Source organism: Cibotium barometz, chromosome 11, assembly GCF_041138505.1.
Source record: "Cibotium barometz isolate CiBa-2024 chromosome 11, ASM4113850v1, whole genome shotgun sequence".
NCBI lineage: Eukaryota > Viridiplantae > Streptophyta > Polypodiopsida > Cyatheales > Cibotiaceae > Cibotium > Cibotium barometz.
Window position 1 is genome coordinate 5,064,856 of NC_141056.1, and position 10,851 is coordinate 5,075,706.

General features: G+C 41.3%; 1 protein-coding gene across 1 annotated transcript; it reads right to left on the bottom strand.

Annotated features, from left to right (window-relative positions):
* Positions 1-517: 517 nt before the first annotated feature.
* LOC147633682 (glycerol-3-phosphate acyltransferase RAM2-like) lies at positions 518-3,512 on the bottom strand. Its single transcript, XM_086804662.1, has 2 exons — positions 2,314-3,512; positions 518-1,696 (listed from the first exon to the last, which is right to left on the bottom strand). The coding sequence occupies exons 1-2, from the start codon at positions 2,920-2,922 to the stop codon at positions 839-841; spliced, it is 1,467 nt and encodes a 488-aa protein (XP_086660788.1). The 5' UTR covers positions 2,923-3,512; the 3' UTR covers positions 518-838.
* Positions 3,513-10,851: the final 7,339 nt, after the last annotated feature.

A 10,851-nucleotide genomic window follows, 5' to 3' on the forward strand; every position in this document is an offset into this window, starting at 1 on the left:
GGCAATTTTATTAGAGAACGTTAAATGAAGGGCACTCTATCAAGCCCATAATTTAACATTCCCCGTCAAAAATCAATCCTGACAACTTGGGCTGCCATTGCACAGGTTCACGGTTCTAACGGTTAACCTGGTTGATATAATAAATTACCTTATTATAAAAAAAGAATAATATGTCTCACTATTTTCACACGGTTACCGAGCTTTTTCTACTAAGTCCGAATTTCCGAAATGGAGAAAACACATTTACATTAAAAAAACCATTGTTAAAACGGCCTCGGAGCACTTTAAAAGTGGAGGTACTCTTACATGAAACAAAAAGTTTGGTGTATTTCATTTTGCAAAGATATTTGTCCAGGGCTCAATAAAAACATTTTTTAAGCGGTCAAAATAAGGACATGCTTTTAACTAACAAGTACATATAAATCGTTTTTTAAGAGCTTCATTTATTTCTAACCGGTTTTCCCAAGATTTCACCAGATAAAAATACACTGAAATGCAGTTTTTGTCGAGCCCTGTATTTGTCTAATCAAAGCAGCTTGAAAATTGAGGGAGAAAATCCTAACATACAATCGTCGTAATTGAAAAAAATAATAACAGAAATAGACAAGAACCACCACCCGCGGTTGGTGACTTAAATCATTACTTTACCAGCATGGAATAATGAATAGGGACACAACACCATTTATTGTAGAAAGAGAGAAATATACGCAAGGAAGAGGCCAGCTAGGCAGAGGCCAGCCATTGTGGCAACTTGCAAGCTTATAAGCTGGGTTAATTGAATGATGAAGTCTTTTATATAAAGGACTGCTTGCCTTTCTGCATAATGGGGGGGTGGGTCTTACTGCTTGACTGAGCCATCACCTTGAGTGAGCATAAGATACTTGTCTCTGCGGGTGAAGGTGGTGCATTCGAATCCCAAGGTGGCAGCAAGCATTTTCTGGATGCAATTAGCGACTTCAAAAGCTGATTTGCCACCTGCATGGGTGAATTCACGTGGGAGCTGGTCTAAGAAGGTGACTTCGTACTGGGGGCAAGGGTTCATGAGGAAGAAGAAGGGATCGAAGGCTTTGAAGCCCCTCACTGTGTTGCCATGGAACATCCCCACCTTAGGTAACACTGCCACTGGCACAATCTTGTCAGTGAGCTCTGCAAATAATGCGCTGAACCTTAGCAGCACTGGCTCCCTGCACGTAGTCCCCTCTGGGCAGATCACCAGATTGCCGTTTTCCAGCAACCTCTTTATATTGGCTGCATCCTTTTCTCTGTTTCTTGTCAATCTCACCGTTGGTATTGGAGATATTATCTCTGTTAACCTGCTCACGCTGTAGGTTACCGCAGATACCTGCCTCCCCAGCGCCACTGATAAGAACACTGGATCCAAGCATGTCCTGTGGCAACAAACAAATAACACCCCTTGCCCCTTCTCCTCTGTTGAGGCTGGTATGTTGCCCTTCACTGTTAGCTTTATTCCCATCAGCTTGTACATCAAGGGGACATACTGGAGTGGGGTGTTCACGCATATTAACACGCGGATTACTGAGATTATCAAGCCAATTGGGAACCAAATCAAGGTAATTAAGGCTATTGGAGGCGTTGGGCGCTGCACTAATCTTCCGTCGTGGAACACCACTGGCTTAAAAAGCTTGTGCATTGGGACCGCCTCCACGCTCCTATGAGCCGGGACCATATACGCTTCCTACGATTTCAAAAAGAAAACAGGCAAACACAATAAGTAATTAATTAATGAATTACGTCGTAAACTATTAATAACAAATTACATGAGATCTTTTTTTTTCGCTGGTTAGAAAAAAAAAAGTTTATTTTTGACACCGAGCGGTAGTCCAGTACCATAACATTAAAAACTCGCCAGCAGGAAGCACATTAAAAATGGAGGTAGGTGACAATGGAGAAAAAAGATCCCATGAGACACAAAGCTAATAAATGCGACAATGTGTACTAGCGTGTAAAAGCCTCATCAGCCACCCATCATCTTACATCCTACAGAGTGCAACCCTCATTTGACCTTAATCCATAACACCTCAACGACCCACCTGAATCGACATAACTCGCTGTAATTAATGCGCAAGTAACTTCCAACCCACTCCACGTTGCAAGACGCAGACGAAGCTAAGCCAGCTAGTTAGAATTCAGCCTAAACAGTAAGTGAAGAACTAAGCAAGCCGAAAACAACGGGGTTGGGCAGATGAATCCAGAATAACCAACGAGTCTGTCAAGTGTTAACTCAAAGCTGGCTAGGGTAAGTCATGCAAAGGGATAGTACCTTAACGATGAATTGAATAAGAGATATTTTACCTTGCAAAGGAGAAGGAAAGGTTGATCAGTGACTCGGTCTCCGATGCCAACATCCGGTTGCTCGTCCCCGAACTCAACTTTGACGGCATTGCGCTTGCGAGAGCCCACTAGAACACCGGGGGAGAGAAGAAAGCCAGTGGCTCTACCCGCCTTGGTAACATGGATCTCGGTCCCCAACACTTTATCAGCTCCAAGGTGGTTTTTGGAGAAGAACTCCACCATAATCCGCGGGTTAGCAGTAACCACGCAGCGATTAAAGCATGACGAGAACACCCTCCAAGACTCTGGGTGGATGTCTTCGGCGTAGAACTTGGGTAAAACCGCACGTGCCACTGATTCAATGTCTTTCACCTTGAGGCCAGCAAATGAGATGAATATCAGCACCCTTATGCCTGCATCTTCCGATACAAAGTGGTAGAGGACCCAGATGAAGGGGGCAAACAGCATAAGAATAACTGCCCTTAGTAGACTCCCCCCTTCCAACGCCATCAGCATGAAGTAGGGGAATGAGCTCCTACCCCTGGTCAACGTGCCATCCAGATCAGCCACCACAGTATGCTTCTCTCTGCCTTCCGACGAGCATTCCTCCACATATTGGAATGGCTTCATGGTCACCTTTGCCGAGCTCAGCCCACCCAAAGAGCCCCTTGCGTTGTACCCTCTCAGTGAGCTCCTTGCGTTGGACAAAAAAAACAGCTCTTGTCTCGGGATTGCAAGTGTAGCTTACTCTGCAAGAAGGGTTTAGTGAATGTGGTCTTTCTTTCGCTTTGGGAAAAGTTCAGCGAACACTTACAAGGAGAAGAGGTTTACGTCTAAGCTCTTCGGAAGTACGAGGCAGCAGATTCAGCAAATGAGCTAGATGCAGAAAGGATGACGGAGAGAGCACCAAAAGAGCCTATAGTGAAGAGAAGTCTGCGCGCCCCATGTGGGCTTTTGAACTTAAGGTTGGCAAAGACAGCTGGGTGGATTGTGGTGTGCAAAACAAGGAGTTACGAAAAGATCAGAAGAGGAGGCGAGGGTAAAGCAAAACTACGCACACAAAGACACTGATTAGGTGAAGCTAAAGAATTGGGAGACACAACAAACACACGGAATTGTATTGCAATGGGAACGAGTGAAGTAATAGCTCGGCAGCGTACTGGTAGCTGGAGCCTGGGAGGGGGGTCGCTAGAGGGGGGCAATTATGACAGCGTGTGTGCAAACTTACAAAGGGCTCACTCTTTTATATAGAAAAATTATGGGACCTTTTAGATAAAGAAACGCCCTTTGCAATACCTTTTTTGCCCCAAAGGAAAATTCCAACCCGTCCTGCCCCCTGGTCTTTGTCCTTGGTTGGTTTCGTAGGTGAGTTGGTGGTGTAGTTAAGCCAACTCGCCTTAAAAGAAGGGCCCGCTCAACCCCCCCCCCCCCTCCATTATCTTTACCACCCTCAATTTAAATGTCCCCACTTGACAAGATTTGATTTTCGGACGGCGTTTTACCCATTTTGAACCTTTTTTTACATGCAAATTTTTAGATTGCACGTCCAAAATTACACTAAAATCATTGGTTTTTAATTTTTATTGAGAAAAACAACCCGTAGAAAGTACGGCCCATATTACCTGTGCCCCAAAAAACATTTTCTATCTATATATAATTGGGCTTCACTTTGGGTGCCACGTGGCAATATTTTTAGGCCTTCTCTCAAGTTCTCTAGCTATTCTAGGCCCAGACACGTGTCAATAGCCCTTGCCTTATGCACTGGGCCTCACCTTCCACATGGACCTAGCCATCCCTGACCCCCCATGCGGGTTCATTCGTGCCACCTCCCTCATTCATGCTGCCCTCCCTCCATGCGTTTTGGACATGCCTTGCAGACGTTCATTGGCGCCGCCTCCCTCCAAGCTATGTTGTAGGCGTTGTGAACGTTGAGTGGGCCCTCCCACGTCGACGTGTTCGTCGCCCTCCCTCCATGCAAAGCTCTTTTCTATCTCCAATGCATGGCATTGTGTGCACATGCAGATCTGAGACAGCCAGGTGACTCTCAATGCAAAGTTTATTAAAATAAAATCTCTCTCACACACTCGGTTAGCACCTGACTGCCTTTTTTGTGGTTTTGCAGGCCGCGTTGTGTTGTGCGAATCAGTGCTACTTATGCCCACGTTCTGTTCCAACATCAAGTACATAGAAAAGTATGTTATGAGGGTGTGGCAACTTGCTCTAATAGTTTGGGCATCAAGTTGAAACATCATATGATGTTCTCTAGTCCCCTAGTTAGGAAGGCTCATTTTTGAAGCAAGTAGCATGGTCACATTAGGGAACACCTTTTGCACTCTTAATTAGGATGTGACCAATCATCTAGACTTGGTCAACCAACCTATAGACTTGTATGACCAGTTCTATTTTTTTATCAAGGCTTGTATGACCTGTTCTATTTTTTTTTATCAAGGCTCCCATTCACAATGATGGACTTGCTTATCAACTAATCAACATATGAAAGTAGCATGGTCATATTATGCCACATCTTGTACACCCTTAATTAGCATGCCACCAATCATCTAGACTTGGTCAACCAACCTACAAACTTGTATCACTATTTTTGTATGATTACTAGTTAATGATGGACTCACTTATTTATTGATCAACGTATATCTCTCAATCTCCGCACAAACCATGCCTTTCATCTTTTCTTCAAGTATATTCATATAAAGGCAAATCCACCGTCCCCTAGCTAGCTTAATATTACATGATTCTAGAGTTCATTTTCAAGGAATTAACTTCAAACCAAAGACATCATGCATAATGCTTTTTCTCTTGTATACTCCAAAAATCATTCACGATGTATACTTCCATTACTTTAATGAGTTAATGCCACAAAGCTTACTTATTTGTCTCCAATCCCCCCTCTCCAAAAGATTCATTTACTCTAAAACTCTTTAGGCCACTACAACTTTGAAATTCATATTGTGACCCAATAATGTCTTTGTGGCATGTGAGTCCCACTTAAAATCCTAATAAGCTAGGGTGGATCAAAGCAAAATGCACAAATTCATTATTGAGATGTTATTTGTTGATTAAATGAACATATCAAGATAACAAACTCAAATCACATGATCATTCATTATCATGGAAAAGAGGTTTTATTAGTTGATTAAATGGACTTATCAAGATAACAAGCTCTAATCACATGATCATGTTGCTAATCAATGGCAAGGTAATCTAAAATCATAAGCATAATCTTCATCGCTTAACACTGTCTTACTTATAAACGACCTTCCAAGTACATACACCATTATATAACTCTAGATTGCACTCCCTACATCACCACAAAATGACATCTAGCCACCCAACAACTCAACATGTGTCCATGTCTTTGTGACAACTTCTGTCTTTCCCAATTTTACAATCACCACATACAAATCAATCTTTGAATAGCAAACCATTAGACAACCATACACATTTTGAGGATCCCTTCAATCATTAATTTAGGAGAACTATGTTTGATTGAACCATTAACCACTTAAAACCCAAATTATAACCACCCTTTTGAGGATCCATAACCCTCACTATATGCCATCTCCTAATCCCTACATCTCAACCTCAATTTGGGTTAGATAGATGTGGATCACGGATCATAGGTTCTACATCCACTCTCCTCATTGGTTTGATCTCTGCATTATTCCTACATCTCAACCTCAACTTGGCTTAGATGGATGTGAGTCATGGATCTCTGTGCACACACTCTCTATAATGGAGAGCCCTTTTTCTTGTGTCTCTATGTATAACCTTCATTCCCAAAGATCAAACATGCCTTCAAATTCCCAAAGTAAACCCTAATCACTCAAAGATAATCAAGATAAAAAGATTCATAAAGTAAATCCATTGATAACCAAACTCAGAAAGTTAACCATAATCATTCCCCTAATTCATGTGCATGGGCTCCCACCCTAATGTTATTAAGTGAGAGTGAACAAGAAGGGACCCTTAAAATGAGTAAAGCGAGAGTAAAGAAGAAGGAACCCTTAAACATATCATGGACATTGGCCCTTGATTTTTTCCCCACTGCCCATTTTCCACCATCCATTATGAATGCATCTCAGTATTCCTTCACTAATTGTCAACACTAATGTTACTTTTGGATCACAATTTCGGGTTGCATAACTCGGCCTGGGTAACTAGCGAATGGGCCCTACTAATGAATAGTTAGTGGTCCACCTTCCTACTTACTAATGGTGGTTTTAGCAACATATGATACTGAGGTCTAGGATTACCATATAGCTTGTAATAACTAGCAGATGGGCCCTTACTAATACATCTTTTGAATACTGAGGTCTAGGATTACCATATAGCTTTTGATATAACTAGCAGATGGGCCCTTACTAATTGATGGTGGTTAATGGTCCACCTTCCTACTCACTAATGGTGGTGGTTAGCAACATAGGATACCCATATAGCTTTAGGGTACCACTCCTAGAATAACTCATCTAAGTGGATAACTATTCTACTCACTTACGACATACCTCACTGACACAATACACATAATATGATATAATTATATCCATTATATTAATATGGGTGAACAAGTACAAATGCTCTGCAAAATATGTAAAGATTCCATTGTATTAATAAGTACAAATGTAGAGCATTTGAACAAGTACAAATCCTCTACAAAATATGTAAAGATTCCATTGTATTAATATTGTTGAACAAGTAAAAATGCTTTGCAAAATATTTAAAGATTCCATTACATTAATATGGTTGAACAAGTACAAATGCTTTGCAAAATATGTAAAGATTCCAATAGAGTGTAGAATAAACTTTATAAGTTTCTCCTATTAGTATTTCATGTGGATCAATCCATCATTGGTTATACTCATTGGGTATCCATGACTTCATCAACTTGTCCTCTACTTTGGTCAATTCTACTCATGATCTCCCACCCTTGTTGAAGCTTATATCCATGATCCTGCCACTCTACCAGATTGATTGCATATCGACAAATGGTGTAAGTGCTCTTTAAGCTTTGGCTATGTTTCTTTGAGGCATTCCCTTGTGAGTTCCATGCCATCCATTAGTACCAGGTTCAATTATGCCTCCATCATTTCTTTGGCTTGTCAGATCTCAACCTCTTCATTTCTTTGGCTTGTTGTCAGATCTCAACCTCTTCATTTCCTTGAGACTTCTTTGTTTCCTCCATCCTTTTGTGCCATCATCATTATCATCACCACTATCATCACATTTTCTCTCTTTATCCTTCTCATCATTTTCTCTCTTTATCCTTCTCATCATTTTTATCATCCTTATCCTCATCTTTTCTTAATACTTCTTCATCTATGGGTAGTTTATCCATGTCACTTTATACCGACAAAATTCTTTGAGAAATCCATATCCAATCATGTCTTTTGATCCTGCATCAAAAACATCTTCATCCTTGGGTCTCTCTTCCTTGTTTTCCCCTCTTACTCTTTTCTCTTGCTACTTCAAAACTTTTGGACCCAACTTCTCCTCTAAATATATCCCAAATTCTACTTCCTCCCTGGCCACTTGGTGTTGCTCGAGGTCGATACCTTGTTCTAATGTCCCTAGTAGGATTATTTCATGCCTTGGTGAGTTCAATCTTCCTTTACATACTTTATAGCATCTCCTTCTATTTTAATAAATTTTCATCCAAATATAATCCTCCCTTTTCTTGGGCAAGCCCTTGTATTTCTTTTCTTTTTTTTAAAATGCCCTAACATAACTACTTTAAAGACACATACAAGGCCTTCAAATCTTCAATTTTGTTATTTTGGATCTTCATTCAAGCTTTCTTGTTCTTGAATTTTAGTCTTCACGTCCTCTATTGAAGATTTGGTTTCCTCAAGCTCTTCTTTTATTTCCTCTACTGAGGTCTTGTATTATCCAAGCTCTATATGCATTTCTCAAAGATTTCATGTTTGCCTTTGATATGGCAATATTTTTCTTTGCTCTTTCTTAAAAACATTTTGAGATATAGACTCTGCTAAGATCTTTTCCAGAGTATATTGAGATTGATCATACTATATCTCAGTAAGGCCTCCCTTATCTGCTCCATTGTTGCTTCTTCTTCTCAATCTCACCACTTCTAACATTTGAACCTCGATATAGGAGGGCACTATTGTAGTTGTGGTTAAAATAGGCATAACTTCTAATCGTGGCTTCTCCTCCAAGCTTAACACGACTTCCTCATACTATGAACACATTTGATCTTTACGAACTATTATCCTTAAGATAATTTCTTGTGGAGATGCCCCTTCTTTACGTCCAATCTTGTGAATATGCCCCTTAACTTGTAATAGTGGCTTCTCTTCGAAGCTCTACACAGCTTCCTCATACTATGAACACATTTTGTCTTACGAGCTGTTATCCTTAAGATAATTTCTTGTGAAGATGCCCCTTCTCCTCTAAGGTCTACATGGATTCGAATGAGTGCCAAGACCACCATGTGATGATTCGCATGGGTAGATGGCATTCCAGATCTTCATGGCACAATATGAGAGTATGCCCCAATCTCATAGATCTCACAGAGAGATCATCATAGCAAAAAATATCACCATAGGGAAAGGTTGGGATGGTGATGATTGGAGTCGAAGCAGAGGAGGATATATGCATGAAAGCTCATTGGAGGTACCTACAAGGTCGAGGACTGGGATGGTGATGAATTGGAGTCGAACCAGAGGAGGATATATGCATGAAAGCTCATTGTAGGTACCTACAAGGTCGAGGGTTCTATCCAAGCAATGGGTCATACCATGGGCCAGGCTTACACCCACCGTGGTCTTCCCATCTAGAGATATACCTAGAGGGTTGGCAGTGACAAGGTTATTTGTAGGTGCATCTTGGGGGGCTCACTTAAAAATATGTAAGTATAGCTAATGAGTTCAAATGAAGGGGTTTTTAAATTCAAAATTTTAAGGTAAATTTACATAAATATATTTACGAAAGGCATTTTTTCAATCGATTTTGAAAAAAACCCATAAGTCCATAAAGGAAACGGGGTCATTTTATTCATGGAAAATTAACAGGTAAGGGGTTTTTTAAATATCCCTTGAACGTATATAATACATAGGGTTTCTTAGTAGTGCACCCCCTGAGAGGTGCATCTAGGGGTGTGTGTGTGTGTGTGTGTGTGTGTGTGTGTGTGTGTGTGTGTGTGTGTATCATGAGATGCAAAGAGTGAAAAAATTGTGATGCCCATAGCGAAATATGCAGGTGACATGCATGGGCAATGTGCAGAAGGTGTGCTCGCCCGTGAGGGGGTGCAAAAGGTGCGCTCACCCATGAGGGGGTGCAAAAGGTGCGCTCGCCCGTGAGGGCGTGCACTTCTCCAATAATGCGAAGTCTTCTGCAACTTAATTGCTTTATTTGACTCTCTTTGTTGCTTTCTTTAACATTACTTGACATCCCTTTTATGGGGGAGTCAAGATTAGTACTTTGTTATAGGCATGGTAGTGGACTTGTGCATGATTATGCCCACATCTACAATGGAGCTGGGATTTAGCATTATCAAGTCTATGAGATAGAGGCAGCATGGGTCACTGGGTGGTATGGTCAAAGACAAAGCGATGGAAGAGTTCTAGTGATTTTTAGGAAGGTTTGAGTGATGGGTCATACCAAGGGTGAGGCTTGTTGCCTGCCATGGTCCGCCCATGTAGAAATGTACCTAGAGGGCTATCGATGATGAGGCTCAATATAGGTTCATGAAAGAATAGTACCGATGTGTCTAGTATATATAGAACCCATGTAGATATTGTAGGTGGGTGTGCATGGGATGTGGACAAAAGGTGGGCCTGTGTAGAAGCTTCTTCTAGTGAAAACTCCAACACTCTTCTTTCTTCGACATTTTTCATTTTGCTTTCTCTGAATCTCTTCCTTGTTTCTCTTTTTTTCCCTTTTGTCGTACACTTGGACAAGGGTTTTGTACCAAAAGTGGGCTCGTAAAGGATTGAACATGTAGTATGCGGGCTCGTCGTGGGATAAGACTTACCAAACATGCATTGGTACCAAGTTTGCCATCATTGGTCTTTTAGAAAGACATGATGAAGGGCTTTGGGAGAGCTATCAACCGAATCGACACATGATCTCAAAGGGATTCTAAAACCCTATATTTGGCATGTATAAAAATGACCACTCTGTGGTCAAGGAATTATTTGACCATGTCATGAAGGTCAAGTTGTGAGACAAAATTTGGGACCTTCATTAAGATCAATAGCTAGCCGCTCTTTGCTTCCATTGGCAATTGGGAACCTCCTATAGGACGAGGATGATGAGCTGGGAAGAATCGACATGTGGCAATGATAGCAGGGTCAAGGATCTTGGCATAATGGAGATTTCTTCATTCAAAGCCCCATCTCCATGGTGGTGAGGGGTGTAGAGCCATCAATGTAGGGGAAGTTGTAAACGATCTTCCATGTGTAAGAACTTGCGCCAAGACCACCTCCTTTTGATTAGCATGAACTCAGGGTCAGTGTGGATTTCTCTAGGTGTAGCCACATATTCCCACCACATTTGGTGATCACCCTGAGAAGGTAGGTGTAAGAA

Coding starts and splice junctions, on each gene's coding strand:
- LOC147633682 (XM_086804662.1), bottom strand. CDS start 2,922: ATGAAGCCATTCCAATATGTGGAGGAATGCTCGTCGGAAGGCAGAGAG. Junction 1,697..2,313: donor CTTTCCTTCTCCTTTGCAAG/GTAAAATATCTC, acceptor TTGAAATCGTAG/GAAGCGTATATGGTCCCGGC.